Consider the following 18,202-nt stretch of genomic DNA (forward strand, 5'->3'; position numbering starts at 1 on the left):
AGTTCTCTAAAAGACTTAAATTGCTGGCAAGAAATAGCCAACACTATATGGAACACAAATCCACAAAAGATTGTCCTTCAATCTTACAATTTCGATTTAAAAAAAATGTATGGATTGTTAACCTAAAGGCTGATTTAGAAGCAGTTTTAACCATGTCCTAGGATCGTCTATAGAGGAACTTAAAATTTACCACATATGTTATGTCCAAGTTTGTTGCCACAAAAATGTGTTCTTTCTTTGTTAACAAAACTTGTTCTTATATAAATTATGGAATTTATCTATAGGTATGTAAATGTGAAATGTAATGCGCAGGGATAATCCCCTGATTATTAAAGTTTCTTCTCTTAGAATTTGTGAATAGTATCACAAGATTACATTGCCTAATAAACGTTTAACATATCTATTACTAATGCATTTTAAAAATTTTCATATTTGTGACCACTGACAATTAAAATGTATTGGCATAGAACAGATGATGCTCAGTAATCACAGAGTGGACAGCAAATTAACCTGGCCATAATGAAGATTTTATATTGCCTAGATTAGTCTCCAGGGCAGCTGAACAATGCTCAGCTCCCCGGTGATACTGGCTGGCAGCCGTAAGAGGATGCTTACCGCTTGCCAGGTCAGTGTGCTGTCCCTCTGTGCACGTGTGAGCCAGCTTGCCTTCTCATTCACGTACACTGGAACAGGAAGCCCAGATTCAAGAAGAAAATAAGTAAAAATAAATAAACCCCAGTGAGATCACTTTGTGTGAGAAGGAGCCTCCAAAAGAATGTGTTCAGTTTTAGGAAAAAGCCGGTAAAGGTCCCCGGGGTGTGAATGGAGCGAGAAGGGTGGGCTCCATTTACAAGGCCCAGTCCGTATCTTCTGTTCTGCCAGTCTGACAACAGACAGGTTAATGGTTGCACCTGTGAGAGGTGTTTAAAAAGTTGTCAGATCAGTCTCAGCCTATCTCAGACCTGGGGAGAAGGTTGGATGCCTCCTGGAGAGACTCTGCGAATGGTGACCAAGTAGCTCTATATTTTGTATTATGTGTCAGGAGAGAACGTGTCCCTGTGTGTTCAGTTATTGCCGAACAGCCAAGGCGTTTATTTTGAAGTTTTCTTTGTTTTTTTTCCTGCTTAATAAATCTGGCTGAGGCCAGTTGTACCAAAACAGTGGACTTGTATTATGTCTCTGCTGCTGTACACTACCACCTACCCCACGAGATGGCACCTGTTCCCTTAGCCCGGTTACAATATATATATATATATATATATATATATATATATATATATATATAGTGACACTGACACGTGGCAGATGACAGACACAATGCCTTCTTTCTTGAATAAAGGTGCTTTTATTGTATACTTCACCAATCATCCACAGAACACTCTCGTCAGGATGACATCAGGCGACCCTAGCTCTGGCTAGACATAGACCCCCTGCCTTGTCACTGGCCAACTAGCTCGGGATCGGTTACCCTGCCCACAACACAGAACCACCTATTTAGGGTTCCTCCCCAGCACTAACTACCAAACAGGAAATTAACCTGTGTCCCATAGGCAAACCGAGAGTGTGTGTGGGTGGGTTCCTAGTGCCTGGAAACTCCCCTCCAAGCCTGGGGCACTGTATAATTGAGGTGGCTGGACCCAGAACCCGGGACCAACCACTGTGCAGCTTGTGTGAATATCATTTCTGTCTGAACTGTTCATAGCCATCTCTCCCTGCTGTGTGTCCCAGCCCCTCTCTCCCCTTCTGTGTCCCCGTCCCTTTCTCTCCAACTGCCTACATGTCTCATGTGTGCAGCAGGAAGACACAAGACAGCACTAGATGAAGAGGGTGAGTCTGGGGGGTTATCATGTGCTTTTAGTGTAATTGGGGGATTTTATGTATAAGTACAATATTTCCTTTGTAAACATAGGTATGGAGGGACTTTTAACATAAGTGTGGGGGAATTGGGAAAAGGGATTTTACTATAAGTGTAGGGGGGTATTTTATGTGATGTGGATGGAGTGTGAAATATTAATTTCATAGTAAGTTGAGAGTGGGAGCTTTTAATTTATTGGTGGGGTGAAGGTTGGGGATATTTAATATAATATTGGGGTTAAGAGTGGGATGATGGGACTATTCATTTAATGCTAGGGTGGTTTGGGTACTATTAATTGAAAATGAGAGTTTGGGGAGAAGTATTGTTATTTCTTAAAAGTGAATGCTAATTATTAAATCTTTGGGAGGAAATAGGTTTATTTATTAAATGTAAATACTATCAATTTAATGTTGGGGTTGTTTGGGGGGGGGAATGGATCTTTTTATTAAAGGTGAATGACATTAACTTACTGTCCAGGTTGGTTGCTGGGAGGCCTAATTATTAAACGTGGGTGTTTTTAATTTAATATCGGGCTGCTTTGGGGGAGGGAGGCCTACTGTGTTCATTCATTATTGGGATTTCTATATTAGGTACTTGTCCTTTTTCCAAACAGGGACCCAACATTCCAGGATCCAGACAAGCAGCAACTGAGCTTAGCACACGAGCAGCAGCAACAAGTAGTGAAAGCAGCAAGAACAGATAGCAGAATACAGTACAGTCAGCCAACAGGACTTTGTTCTGACTGTAGGGACAGTTGGGAAGTATGTCTCACTTCACACGGCTCTGCTTGCAAAGGGAGAGCTGTGTGCCCCTAACAGTAGTGCACGCAGATTTATCTGTGTATATGATGGGGATAGGAAGAGTTGGAGGGCAGCCAAGCACTGTCTAAAATTAAAGCCACACCCCCATGCATGCTGGTCACTCCCATTTGCGGCGTGGAAACCCCTATCTACAAATCCTGCGTTTGCCCCTGTGTCCTGTGTGAGAAGTGTAAGGGATTAATCCTGTCTGCAGCAGGAGCCTGCAGACTCTCTGAAAGACTATCAGACTTCTCTCTTAAAAATTTGTGGCAAGATGCCCTTTTTGCCACAAGATATTATAAAAGTTAGTAACGGGTCCTCGTCACAGATGTGAGTATTGAAAGATCGTGTGCACGAAAATCCCAGCTGAATGTCAGGGAGACTCCCTGAAATAGGGGTGATCTCCCTCACTCCCTGAAGAGTCTGGCATTCTCCCTGATGCTGAGCCAGTACATGACATGGGGGTAAATGTATCATACCCCGGTTTTTTCAACTTGCCGGGGATCGGCAAGTTGACAGCTAAAGTTTAAAGCGGCGCTGGCTTGTAAAGGCAAGCGCTGCCTTTACAAGACAGCGCCGCTTTAAATTTTAGCTGTCAACTCGCCGATTCCCTGCAAGTTGAAAAAACCGGGGTATGATACATTTACCCCATGGTTGGCTTCCCCATCTGTGGCATGATGACACAGTTCAGAAATTATGTCCTATGTCCATGTATTAATGCCTATGGAAGTGGCCAATTTCATGGAGACCAAGATTTAATAACAGACTGACAGGTAAGACAACATGGCTTCAGTAATGGAGACAGAAATGTAAAAGACACTTCAGTCTCTAGAGATTCATTAGCTGCTTTTCTTTAACGCATAGTTGCCTACTCTCCCGGTATGTCTGGGAGACTCCCGCATTTCTGGGAGACCTCCCAGGCTCCCAGGAGAGCAGGGCAACCTCCCGGTTCTTGCCCCTGCAATAGATAAGTTGATGACACAAATATTGCGTCATCTTAGCCCCGCTCCCTACTGTAATTGGCAATTAGTTAGGGGGCAGGGACAAAATAATGTGATTCGTCAAGCCTCGCCCCCACATGCCCACCTCCCCGGGATCTCCCTGAAGCCAATGAGGAAAAGTTGGCAAGTATGATCTGTCTTATATTATCTAGCAACCACAATAACACACCCCGATTTGGTCCGGAAGTGATCTGGCTGCTGGATCTTAGCACCGAAAGCTTTGACCTATCCAGTCACTGCCCCCACCACAACCACCCACCCCATATGTGTGCCCAAATTGTAATGTGTGTGCACATCATACCATCCCAATACACATAAATTGTGCCAAAAGTTCCAAATGATAATTTATACAGATAAAATATATATTGAAAAGCTGAACTACATCAAGATAATTATCAGTGACTTTTATAACATTTTAATGACAAATATCACAAAAATAGAGAAAATATTTTTTTTCCAATGATATTTTATGTAACCAAATCCTACTGTCTCAAACCTCAGAGTTCTAGAATTATACCTCCAAGAAATGTTCTGCCTGCAGTGATGACAGAGTGGCAGAAATTAGTGCCATATAAAGCGGAATGGGGATTAATATTATTTATCCCTAGATATTTTAGACAGTGTTAATTTGTATGCACTTTCCTTTGTGAAAAGAAAGATTTATATAGGTATATTAGACTTGTCATAATTGACTTTAATTCCAGAGAGGCTTCTGAACCCTTCAATTTCCTCTAATAAATTAGGTAATGAGATGAGGGATTGCGAAAACATCAAAATGACACAGCCTGCTGCATATAAAACGACCCTACTGACTGTGTGCTTCGTCTTCACCAGAGGAGTGTCCAGATGTTCTTCACTCACTGCATCACCTGATCAATATTCACCGCAAATCTTCGTGGTGAGATAGGGAATGCCTGTTCTGCACACTGGAATGTATTAAATTAGAATTAAACTTATCCGTACAGAAAGCTCTACCGAGTGTGGCTTTTATAGATCTGTACTGCTTAAATGTATCTACCCTGCATAGCTAAAATACTCTACAGCCTCAACTTATTGAAGAGTTTGTAAACGTTTGCAGCAATCACCTTTAAACTGTCACCAGGTCCTCTGGTTTTAAAACCCAAAAATGAAAATACACCATTAATTACCATAACTTGGCAGAATAACTTACATTTTGCCAAATGTTTATGCTGGTCTGTTGCTGAGAGCATAATTTGGTATTAGCTATGGTGATATCACAACACATTCGAGCCAATGACCAGGAGGTGGGGGGGGGGGGGGGGGGGGGTGCTGTAGCAACTTAAAGCGATTAATAGAATACATATCAACATCCCAATTTTTGTAATCGGGACATGGGAGTGGCCACCTCATGGTGGGGGTGTGGTCTCATAACAAAGAGGAGTGGTCACATCACAGTGGGGGCATGACCAGACTCCTCAGGGGCGCACATTGCTCCACTGTAGAGTTAGCCCCCCCCCAAGCAACTTCTCTATCCAGAAAACTCACTTGCACTACTGCACACACCAATGGCAGGTGTGTGTAACACACACTGCTTCTCAGGATACAGAAGTCACAGTAGCAGTTAGGACACAGAAAGCAGCAGTAGAGGCTGAGACAAATAGCAAAGTGAATAGACAATGGTGCTTAGTGTACCCAATACAGTGAACACACGTGCTCAATAGTACAATTATCAATCACATACAGTAGGCTGCTTCACTTGAATGGCGTCAAACATAGTGTGATACCATAAATAGAAAATATATAAATATTCAGGTGTCCAAATGGCTGCGGACCAAATTAAATTAATATTTGAGCTTATCTGATGGGAAATTCCATTGAATTCCCCATAGGTGAGTCATATACATTTGATCCAATTCACTTCGTACTAAAGTTCGAGGAAACAAGGAATAATATAGTGCAATATGTTCATAACACCAGGTATTTCTTATAGAATTATATACAAACATATTTTATTATAACACATCAATAAGATAGCAAATTAATGCCCCACCTAGGGGGAAGATAAGATAAGCACAGATATTATTTTAATCTGGTACGCGGCCATTTGGACACCTGAAAAATATATTTTTGATTTATGGTATCACACTATGTTTAGTGCTTTCTTCTCTCTCTCTCTCTCTCTCTCTCTTTCTCTCTCTCTCTCTCTCTATATATATATATATCAGTGACTAAGATACTTTTTGATCTATATATGAATCACTAGAATGCTCTCTGTATTGTATTTTGGACATTAAAGTGTCCTCTGTATTGTATATTGAATATTAGGATGGTCCAGGGGCAGATTGGGAACTTAAATTGGCCCTGGAAAAAATAATTGAAGTAACCTCGTGTGGGCGGGACCAAATCAAATGTAGGTGGGGCCAACACAAAAGTAGGCAGGGTTTAGATGTACTGATATTTGGCTGCAGTAATATTTAAGAAAACCTAGATGTGATGACTTAATAAATACACAGGGAGTCATCTCTAAAGGAATGCAGGGAAAAAGCTGCCAGTCCTGTGCTATAAAAAGACATGAATCCTTTTGCATGATCTGCGACTGGTTTATACCTCTGTCTCCAACTTGTTTAGTTGCCTACTAACACATCCTTCCAATATTCCCTTCATAGAAACATATCTGACTTTAGTTAATAAATTTAACTATTATGAAACTTGTTGGCACAATAGCATTTCATCAGTCTGCCAGAGCAGCATATGAGGACCTCACTGTTGCATCTTTCCCTGATGTCCTGAGATCTAAACTACCAGTCAAATCTCTCTCTAAGTGTGTGTGTGTGTGTGCCAGTGTGTGTGTGTCTGTGTGTCCTGTACGTTCCAAAACATGCATTTCAAATTATCCTTATAATAAATGGCTTTCCAGGTGCGATCATCACAAAGCTGAAATTCTTGCATAATGCAACAAAACACTTATTTTGCAACAATTGTGTATGAGCCATAAATGTGCCCAGTGATTGGGGGTGGTTTGAATTAATAACAGTGCAGGGACGGTTGTAACACAACGGTATAAGTGAAGGGGAGAGCTATTCCAAGGGTTTTCTGGTGATACAGTAAGTGCAAAGGAGCAGGATTAATAATATTGTCAGTGTAATGGGGGCTGGCCATATATTCAACAAAGTGATCTGAGAATGGGAACAGTGCAAGGTAGAAGGCAGGCAATGGGATCAATGCAGGAACCACTAAAGTATCACCAGAGCTGGATTAAAGCTCAGGGGGGCCTGGGGCACTTAAGATAGGGGAGTTGTCATTTTAGACGAATACACAGGCAAAACTGTGCACTACTGTTAGGTGCACGTAGCTCTGCCTTCACTAGCAGTACAGTGTGAAGCGAGACATACCTCCCAACTGTCCTTGTTGTCGGACCAAACCTGACTAAGCGAGACAGTCACCAGATTCCGGACAGAGTTGACAGACTCTCCTGTTCTTGTCACTTTCACCACCTGTGACTGCTGGTGTCTTTAGCTCAGTTGCTGCTGGTCTAGATCCTGGAAAGTTGGAGGACCTGTTTGGAAAGCAAAATGGGTACATGACATATAGAAAACTCCAAACGGCCCTGGCATTAAAATAATAGTATTCCCATTTAAAAAATAAACCTATCTCCCTCCCTCCAAACAGCCCTAGCAATAAATTAATAGCAGTAACGTTTAACAAATATAACCATTTCCCACAACAATCCACATTCAATAAATAGCCCTCCTCCACAAACTCAGTCCCACATTCAATTTATAGCCCCCATACCACCCAAGGATTAAGTTAAAGGTCCCATCACCCCATCCTAAATTAATAACTCCACTATTAAATTAAATTGCCCCACCATCACCCCACAAATAAAATAAAACTCATTAATTAGCCCCAACCTACACTCCACCATTAAATTAATTGCCTACCTCACACCCACATAATATTAAGACCCCCCCACTCACTTCCCTCACACATTATAGTAAAATAGCAGCCCCCCTTTCTGTCACATAGTATAATAGTATAGCAGCCCCTTCTCTCATATAGTATAATGGTAGAGATGCCCCCCATAGTATAAGAGCACTCCACATAGTAAAATAGTGTAACAGCCCTCCACATAGCAAACTAATAGTATAACAGCCCCCCACATAGCAAAATAATAGTATAACAGCCCCCACATAGCAAAATAATAGTGTAAAAGCCCCATATAGCAAAATAATAGTATAACAGCCCCCACATGGCAAAATAATAGTATAACAGCCCCCCACATTACAAAATAATAGTATAACAGCCCCCCACATGGCAAAATAATAGTATAACAGCCCCCCACATGGCAAAATAATAGTATAACAGCCCCCCACATAACAAAATAATAGTGTAACAGCCCCCACATAACAAAATAATAGTGTAACAGCCCCCACACAGCAAAACAATAGGGTAACAGTCCCCATATAGCAAAAGAATAGTGTAACAGCCCCCACATAGCAAAAGAATAGTGTAACAGCCCCCACATAGCAAAATAATAGTATAACAGCCCCCCCCCCCTCACACTTACCTTGTTGGAGTCATGCTCTATTGAAGTCTTCTCTGTCTGCATCAGCGCACACATGGGACGGCACCTGTCACGTGGTGCTCGTCCCATGTGACATTCTGCTTTAGCGGGACTGGAGGAGGCCAAGTTTGGGAGGAAGGGAGCCCCCTGATTCTTATTTTTATAAGTTATTATTTTTACTCCTCCCGGTGGCGCCGGCCTCGTTCTATCCTCCGCCCTCGTTGGAACCCCTGATCCGGGGGAGGAGGGGACCGGATAGAACGAGGCCGGTGCTTCCGGGAGGAGTAAAAAAAATTACTTATAAAAATAAGAATCAGGTGGCCTACAGCGGCCTCAGGTGTCACTGGCCTCCCGGGAAAATTCCCGGTAAGACCAATGACCAATCCGCCCCTGGGATGGTCTCTGTATTGTATCAGTCTCTCTCCAGAATACTATCTGTTTTTTTAAATTGGTCACTATAATACTTTTTGCTTTGTATAGACTTCACTAGAATTCTCTCTAAAATGTAAATAAGACACTAGAATTCCCACTGTGTTGTACAGAGCTCACTAGAATGCTCTTTCTGCTGTATAGAGACCATCAGAATGCTCTTTGTTTTGTAGATTGGGCAATAGAATTGACTGAGCAGGTGACTCTCAAATCCAATATCTTTAGCCACGTATGCCTGGTGCTGCTGAGTCCAAGCCAACTGCAATAGATAAATATTGCGATTCAGCTTGGCGTTTACATCACCTATAAGCAATGTAAGACCTTGCCATTGCACTCTCTGTCACCTTTAAATTATCATAGATGCCAAGGATGTAAATATATGCAAATGCAAATAGTCAGTGGTGGGATTCAGATGTTTCTCACCGGTTTGCCAGAACCGATACCTAATTTTAGGCTCTGTTAGACGAACCAGTGACTACAGGCTCACTCATTGCGTTGGTGCAGGGAGCAGGCTCCTTGAAAAAAAAAAACCTCACCTCTCCGTGGCGTCAGCACCTCCTCCTCTCCGCTTCGCCCGCACTGAATGTCCGGCGTGACGTCATCACGTCACGCCCGACATTCAGTGAGGAGCGGTGCGGAGAGGAGTCAGCAGCAAGCAAGTAGACAAGAACACAGAAGATAAGAAGAGGAGAAAAGAGAAGAAAGAAGCCGATAGAAAAGATAAGTGAAGGAACGGAACAAGCAGTGGCGCACGCAGGGGGGGTTTCTGAGTCTCTAGAAACCCCCCCCTGCGCTAACTAAGTGGCCACTGTCCTATACACCAGCCGCGGCGCTGTCAAAGAAGCGTCCGCGGCAGTGCTGTATTGTATACAGCACCGCCGCAGACGCTTCTTAGACAGCGCCGCGGCTGCTGTATAGGACAGCGCTGGCGAAACGGAGCTGCTCCGCATGCAGCTCTCTCTCGTTTTTTTGTTTTTTTTGTTTTTTTTTGGGTTTGGCGGGGGGAAAGCCCCCCCCCCCGACAATCCTCCGTGCGCCGCTGACAAGGGGGGGGGCAAAGGAAGGCAGCATGGCAGAGTGTGAAAGGGGAGCAAAGGAATGCAGCATGGCAGAGTGTGAAAAGGGTGCAAAGGAAGGCAGCATGGCAGTGTGAAAGGGGAGCAAAGGAAGGCAGCATGGCAGGGTGTGAAAGGGGAGCACAAAGAAGGCACCATGGCAGAGTGCTTTTGAGGGGTAAAGGAAGCTGCATGTGTGAGGAAGAGGGTCATTACTCTGGCATAATATGAACTGGGGACATTACTGTGGCATAATATGAATATAATATTAAACAACTTTAATAAAATATTTTTTTTTTTTCAGGCAAGGTATTCTTTAATATTTTTTCTTTAACATTTTAAAACTCTTTCTTATAACAATCTAGTTTTGTGTATTGTTCTTATTTGAGTATTAAATGCATGAAATATTAGAATACCTTTTGGTATATATTTTTGTATACTTTAAATGGTCCTTAGGGCAGAGAACCGGTTCTTAATTTATTTGAATCCCACCACTGCAAATAGTGCATCAAAGGTACACAAGAATAACTAAACAAAAATTGCAGATAGAATAGGGTCAGGTATATTTCTGTGCGTGATTTTGTTTACTAACAAAATGTAACTTTAATGTGATCTTATGTAATATTTTTTTTAAGATTCATGTGAAAATGTAAAATATTTCCTATTCTCCAAATAGATGTTTACTATGCTGTAACCCCCAGTGCGCATGTCAGTGTGGAGCAGGCAGAATATCTGCGTTCTGCCAGTAAGGTCTGGGAAGAGGCTGTCACAGAGGCGGCCTAGTGCGAGTCTCAGCCGAGCGCCTGTGGTCTCTGATCCATCGCTCGGCGCTCGACTGTCTCCTGGTTCCCGGCAACATGGCAGCGCTGTCAGAAGCCACTTCAGTGGGGCACTTCGAGGAGCTGCTTCAGAAGAGCCTAAAGTAAGTACGTGTGTGTGAGGGTGGGGTGGTAATGTGGATAGGACTGCTCGTTTACACCCGGGGGGTGACAGCTGGGTGATGTCCTTTGGGGTGCCGGTGACGTCACGGCTGCGGCGCACAGAGGCCCCAGAGCGGGTGATCGGCAGATCTGGTTGGAGGCCGATGTGATTCCTGGCATGAGCTTGTGCTGTCCATTTTATGTAAGGTATAAATCATGGCTGGCCGATCCTTGGCACTTCAGAAGTGTGGTACTACAAATCCCAGCATTCCCTGACATCCTCTTCCATAATAACCAGCAGGGACACATGTGACCTGGAGTTTATTCAGTCCATAAAATGCACCCCATACTTGTATTTGGCATCCAAATAAGATGAAGCAGGTTTGGGAACCTATTCCCTCTTTTTCAGTGTAGGTGTATGAAGAGTTTATATTACACAGTGTGTTGTTTATACCTTTGCATGCTGAGGTATTTGACCCAGCCAGTTCTTGCGCCACAACTGTTGCACATGTACAATACATACACACATTCTCTGCATATTTATATGTAATGGTAAATGAGGTTGGTGGTAGAAAGTAGAAATTCTACTTGTATTAAGAATGAAATATGTTCAGTAATTATACAGGCTTAGGTAAAAGCCGAAATGAGTCGGCTTACTACAGTGCCTTCTGCTGATTGGTGTCTCGAGTGAAGCTTGTTGTGTTTGCCTGTATAGTGCATTCTGTTCTGTTACACATAGGTTCTCTGTAATAATATGTGGAACAACTATTACACACATTATATTGCATATGTATTGTGTGTGTGTGTGTGTGTGTGTGTATATATATATATATATATATATATATACACATAATATAGAATCTGTATTTCATAGCTATATATTCAAGTTATCCTAACTACCTACCTGAATGTGTGTCTGAATAGAGCGCTGAGTGCATTAGCCATTTATTCTGGGTGCCGGAATGGATGTCTCAGTACCTCAGTCTTCCATTCCGGGTGTTGGAATAAGGTTTTGTTTATATTAATCATGCATTCTGGCAGCCAGAATGGATGGGTAAGGTACTCAGAACCCCATTCCAGGACCCAGAATGAATATCTGTGGTACTCACAGACCCATTCCGGCACCTGGAATGGATAGCTATGGTACTGGCAGACCCATTCTGGCAGCCATAATGGATGACTACGGTACTCGCAGACCCATTTTGGCACACAAAATAGATGGTTAAGGTCCTCATAGCTCCATTCCAGTAGCCAATGCACTCAGCACTCCATTCCAACATGCATTGAGGCAGGTAGATCGGATAAATAGAATATATAGCTATGATATACAGAAATATATATTATACATATATATATACACACACACACAACAATATATATGCAATGTAATATGTGTAACAGTTCCACATATTACAGAGAACATGTCTGTGTAACAGAACAGAATGCAATATACAGACAGAAAACACAGCGAGCTTCACTCAAGACACCAAGCAGCAGAGGTTTTTGCAGGGAGCCAAATCATTCCGGCATTCTGGGAATTCCGTTTTTCACCCACTCCACTCTATCCAATGTCATACAGTGTGCCATTGTATGCTCCTATCATCATCATCACCATTTATTTATAAAGCACCACTGATTCCGCAGCGCTGTACAGAGAACTCGTTCACATCAGTCCCTGCCCCATTGGAGCTTACAGTCTAAATTTCCTAACGTACACACACACACCGAGAGAGATACTTGGGTCAATTTTTGATAGCAGCCTTTTAACCTACTAGTATGTTTTTGGAGTGTGGGAGGAAACCGGAGCACCCGGAGGAAACCCACGCAAACACAGGGAGAACACACACTCCACACAGATAAGGCCATGGTCAGGAATTGATCTCATGACCCCAGCGCTGTGAGGCAGAAGTGCTAACCGCTTAGTCACCGTGCTGCCCAATTTATTTTACTTTAATCTGGGCTTAATTCGTGATAAAGGTTAAATCTGTTTTATCAAGCTTTGTATGCATAGACCATTCAGACCATAGGGTCATTGACATATTTAAAATTCATACCTGCCTTACTTGGTCAGATACTCTCTGAGAGTGCATTTCATAGCTACATCCTAGCACATGTTTATTCCAATTGCCGGGGACAACCAAATTTAAATCCCAAGTGCTTGCCCACGTAATACATATATTGCAAGGATTCTCTGTGGCTTAGTGGTTAGCACTTCTGCATCACAGCGCTGGGGTCATTTTAAAACAACATATTAACTGCGCTGTCCACTGCAAGCTTTGCTTTAGTTACATCAGGGGCACACACCCCTCCTTCCCAAATGGCTATATTCTTTTTGGATGGTAATACCATTTAAAGCATTTGACAGACTTCACTGGTTCTGGCTTCCCTTCCTTCTTCCAGCTATAATTGATTATAGTATGCTATACCAAATTAGCACATTTTAATATGGTATAATGTGTTCTAGTATAGCTCACTTTAATACTGTAAGTTATAGCTGGCTGGACTGTACAGGGAACCTAGCGCATGGTGGTTCCTTCTGATGTTTAAAGTACAACATCTTGCAGCCAGGAACCCGGGAGTTGTGCAATTGCTCCAGTTGTAGTGCTCATCACTGGAAAAGTGGTTACAAGGAAGGTGTATCTAGTGAAGTGTTGTCTAACCTGTGACACTCCAGGTGTTGTGAAACTACAAGTCCCAGCATGCTTTGCCAATATATAGCAGCTTATTGCTGGAAGGGTATGCTGGGCCTTGTAGTTTCACAACACCTGGAGTGTAACAGGTTAGCCAACACTCATCTAGTGGCTTGTTGTAGATTAACCTACACCCGAAAGGGGTAAGAATAGAAAAAAAATAGTGTGGAGGTTATCATTTCTACTTAGATGCAGTGGAAAGTCTGGTTAATATTTAACAATATAAGTTACCTTAAGGCTACATATCTGAAATGTAAAATTCTGGTCTTTATTGGCTTTTTAAACTGCTACAGACATATAATAATTTGCACTGAAGTGATGACATGTATTAGGATGTGCACCAATTTAATTTTTTTTTTTTTTGGGTCCAGTTTTTGAACCCTGTGTACAAAGGATGTGATTTTCTGATTTGGGTTGGTAACCAACCACACTGAGGACTGCAGTTTATCTTTCAGTAAAACACAGACTGGATAAATCCTGGAGCGGAGACTCTCTGCTGTAGGTAGGAGTTTGCTGGCAGTCCGTCTGCAGCGTGGAGCAGCTTATGCTTCGACATATACACCATCAATATTTGATGGGTGGGGCCCTCTCCCTCTGGGCACTTCTGGTGTAACCAGGCCTCATAAACGGAGCATTCTACAGTGGATCACTGTGTCCTCCCCCTTCGTAATTATGCTGCTTCAGTTTTGCAAATGTATAAATAAACATTGAAATTTCCTACACTAATAGTAACTACCCTGAGCTTCTTAAATATTATTATTGGGGGGGGGGGGAGGGGGGGCAGGTGTAAGCCTGACTCCACCCCAGGCTCTCCTGAAGGTCAGATTGTGGCCGTCCACTTTCACCACGAATCATGAGCTTGAGGAATCCTTTTCATAACGATGGGCCTGATTCATTAAGGATCTTAACTCAAGAAACTTCTTATTTCAATCTCCTGGACAAAACCATGTTACAATGCAAGGGGTGCAAATTAGCATTCTGTTTTGCACGTAAGTTAAATACTGACTGTTTTTTCATGTAACACACAAATACTTGATAGCTTATTTGTACACTGAAATTTAAAGTTGATATTTGTGTGCTACATGAAAAAACAGTCGGTATTTAACTTACGTGTAAAACAGAATACTAGTTTGCACCCCTTGCATTGTAACATGGTTTTGTCCAGGAGACTGAAGTAAGAAGTTTCTTGAGTTAAGATCCTTAATGAATCAGGCCCGATGTTCTTAAAAGTGGAATTGTCTTTTTAGCTTTAGCTGAATCGATCATAAATTAGACCTTCTTAAAATGATTGTTTTGCTTTTCAGATCTCTGCTTGTTGTGCATTTTTGGGCACCATGGGCTCCTCAGTGTTCCCAAATGAATGATGTTATGACTGAATTAGCCAAGGTCCACCCTGAAGTCACATTCGTAAAGGTATGGTATAATTGATTGCTTCAGATCGCTCTAGAACAGGCCTGACCAACCTGTGGCTCTCCAGGTGCTGTGAAACTACAAGCCCCAGCATGCTTTGCCAGAAGTTAGCCTGTCTATAGCTGGCAGGGTATGCTGGGACTTGTAGTTTCACAACACCTGGCGAGCCACTGGTTGGCCAGACCTGCTGTAGAAGATATGTATGTACTTGTATTGTTTAAACAACAGCTGTACACAGTACATATGGAAGTGGCTTAAACAACAGTATGTTGGGGAAGAATAAGTTTGATGGATAAACTTGGTTTCACATAGAGGATCCTGAATTGGCTTCATGTTGGCCAAGTCCCTCTCTTTGAAACCTTCTTACACATGAAATAAACAGATCTGAGATACTTTGTACTTCTGGTCGGTGCAGAACCAGTTTTGAAGAATGAATACAGTAGGTGCTGTAGAACAGATGGGATGATTGTAGAGCTGAAAGTTCCCCTTCATAGAGGAGTTTGGACTGTTCTCTCCTGACACCTATAGCAATGTTTCCATATTTCGTGTAGTTGTCCTATGAGCATTATCTAGTTCTGGTGGATGCGTTCTATTAAGTAATTTCATCCAGTGGTTTTAAGCAACGGTTGAAATGTAGACAGCGTCTCATTGGGTCCCACCAAGCTCTCAGTAGCAGATTGTTATGTTTTATTTATTTTATTAACATTTTTTGCTAATTAAATGCCCTACATGTGTTGGAATTTGCTATTTGCTTTTCAGTGTTTGTCGTTTTCAAATTTGTAGCTGCTGCTTATTGACTAAACCCCACTATTGCGTAAGCTGCCCAACGTCACTAGGTTTCAGTTCCTCAGTTTGCTAAAGTATTTGTCGTGGGGATTAGAAATGTAGTGACGTAGGGCAATGAGGTGACGGTGGCATGTTTGTCTGTATACATTTAAAATGAATAGAAGGTAAGCATTGAAGAGCAGGCAGCTGTTAGATACACCCTAAGAGTATGTACCCTGATCAGTTATATAGCCAAAAAGACCTCAGAATAGTGCCAGATCTTTATAGGCACTTTACTGCCTTGTGGTACTGACACAGGATGCAGCTTGCTGTGTTGGAGTAGCTCATTGATCTCTTCTGAGTATCATTGGCAACTAACTGCTGGTGGGTGCATGCCCTAATAGAGTGTAGCTTTAATACCAAAGGAGCTAGGTGGGAAGATTTTATTGAAAAGGTTAAACCCACCATATTTGGTACAATCTCTGGGGTCCCATGTCCAGGACCGTCACATTCCAGGAAAAACCTGACAGCACCAATGACATAACCTTGTGAAGACTTTGAAACCACTTCTCTGTGCATTGGGATTGGATGATCCAATCAGCTGTATGAACATATTCCACCTAACGGTGTGCTTTCAGATTGTTCCAGGGTGTCCGCTGACAGGTGTGAGTCTCTTCTTGGGGTCCTGGGCTTGTGTCCAGCTGGAAAGAGACATCTTTCAAGGTTCCAACTGGCTCCTTTGGTTATTAAGATAATCTGAGGGTTATTTACTGTCGCTGCACTAAATTACAGCAGCCAATCAGCAATTGCCTTTTATCTTTTTGTCTAGTGTAAGTTATACAATGAAAGCAAATATTGGATTGGTTGCTATTGCTTAGTGCAAACTAGCACCTTATTATTTTTTTTAATAATGCTCACCGTCTATTAAAGTTTATGCTCATGGGAAGATAGAAGACTGCTTGTGATGCATTATAGGTATGTTAGCCTTTAAATGTTCTTTTCCTAAATAAGCTGTGTGACAGCAAGTCCACATTAGGTTTACACCACATGGATGCTTTGTGCACCAGCATATATAATATGGAGCACATGGCTGATCTGATCTGCCAGAGTTACAGGCTTGTAGATCACTTTGTGCCTCAGTACTATAGTTGTAACCAGCTGTATGTGTCTTTGTTATGACAGCATTGATCTGATGGTGATTTGGACGGCCTGACAATCTGCTCAGCTGCTGAACACACATAGGTAATTTGCAGCAGTCGGTCAACTGAATTTTCAGGCATCTCCAATCAACATCTTATTGATTCTGATCAATTGTTGATCAATATTATTTTTGTTGTTATTTTGGGCTGATGAGTTGATTGTCTTAGCACTGACTGGGCCCTGTGTGATGAGGTCTTCCGTTCTCTGCGTCTACATCCATCTGATTAAGTCGGCCTGCGCAGAGTTGGCTGGTACAGCCCCTTATAGCAAGCCATAAACAATCAATACTGCCAATAATATCCTATTTAACTGCAGAGAAATATTTATTTCCCTTTTGAAAAAGCAAATTTATTAAAAACTTGATAATAATGTAAGGTAACCAGGGGTGCACGCAGGATTTTTAAGGGGGGGGGGGTTTCCCCCCCACCCAAAAAAAAAACCCAATACAGCACCGCCGTGGACTCTTCTTTGACAGCGCCGCGGCTACTATATAGTACAGTGCCGCTATGTAGGGGCACTTCTTTAGCGGAGGGGAGGGGGGTTTCTGGAGACCCAGAAACCCCCCCGGCGTGCGCCCCTGGTAACCATTACCATGTATTGTGTTTTAATTCTTGCATTTAATGTATTGTTTTGTGTTTTACTATCAGTAGACTCATGTAAACATATACCTGAATATATATAATATTCTATTGGCACACTCATGCAAGGTTGTTATTGCGCTAGAACCATGAAATACAATAATGTCTAGGCTGTCCTTTTTAGAAACCTGTATTGAACCCCCACTGTCTCCCGTCTATTGACTGACTAATCTTCGATTACCTGCTGTCATTTGTCTTTAAGAATTACCTGGCATTCTCGGTCATTGCTCTAACCAGAAACAAGCCGGGTACCAGAGCAGCCGTACGAAGGGTTAAGCGTAAAATTTACTAGACATCAATAGCTTATTGAAAAAATACCCCTTTTCCCTTTTTTTTTTTTTAGCTCCATAATTTGCAGAGAGCTGCAAATGTCAGTCTTGATGTACTGCCTCTCGGAATTAGTCAATAGAGCAAACAGCTAGAATTGCTTTGGGCAGAAAATAAGCACTGTAATCATGACATAACTGGGGTCAGTGATTTATGGATTTCAATATAGTAGTGGCTGCATATGATTGAAAATTTACTAGGTCACTAGTGCACCAAAAATTTTATTCGCAGCCTCCAGGCATCTCTTGAAATGTGCAACAAAATAAGGACCCTTGAACCTGTTTTGTCATAGTGCAAGCTCAGAGGATGACAGGGCAGCCCTGCGAGCCTCATTTAAATGCAAATGACTTGCAAACTTTTGCATTGAACTCCCATCTTAAACATCCTAAGTATCCCAGCGAGTATTTTCTAAACACGTGCCATAAAAAGGGACATGAAAATAAAATTACTTCAACATTTGTATTTTTTTTTCTCCGTCCTTTTTTATTATTTGAAGCTTGAAGCAGAAGCCGTTCCTGAGGTATCGGAAAAGTACGAAATCATCTCCGTGCCGACGTTTCTGTTTTTTAAGGTAAGAAACAGTTGGG

General features: G+C 42.2%; 1 protein-coding gene across 1 annotated transcript in view; it reads left to right on the plus strand.

Moving 5' to 3' along the window:
- Positions 1-10,434: 10,434 nt before the first annotated feature.
- The window catches only part of GLRX3 (glutaredoxin 3), a 25,439-nt gene continuing 17,671 nt past the window's right edge, over positions 10,435-18,202 (plus strand). Inside the window, exons 1-3 of the mRNA XM_075216028.1 lie at positions 10,435-10,587; positions 14,580-14,688; positions 18,112-18,186. Coding sequence (XP_075072129.1) covers positions 10,523-10,587; positions 14,580-14,688; positions 18,112-18,186 — 249 coding nt within the window. The 5' untranslated portion in view covers positions 10,435-10,522. The remainder of the gene's footprint in view (positions 10,588-14,579; positions 14,689-18,111; positions 18,187-18,202) is intronic.

The sequence above is a fragment of the Mixophyes fleayi genome, chromosome 6, assembly GCF_038048845.1.
Source record: "Mixophyes fleayi isolate aMixFle1 chromosome 6, aMixFle1.hap1, whole genome shotgun sequence".
NCBI classification, from domain to species: Eukaryota; Metazoa; Chordata; class Amphibia; order Anura; family Limnodynastidae; genus Mixophyes; species Mixophyes fleayi.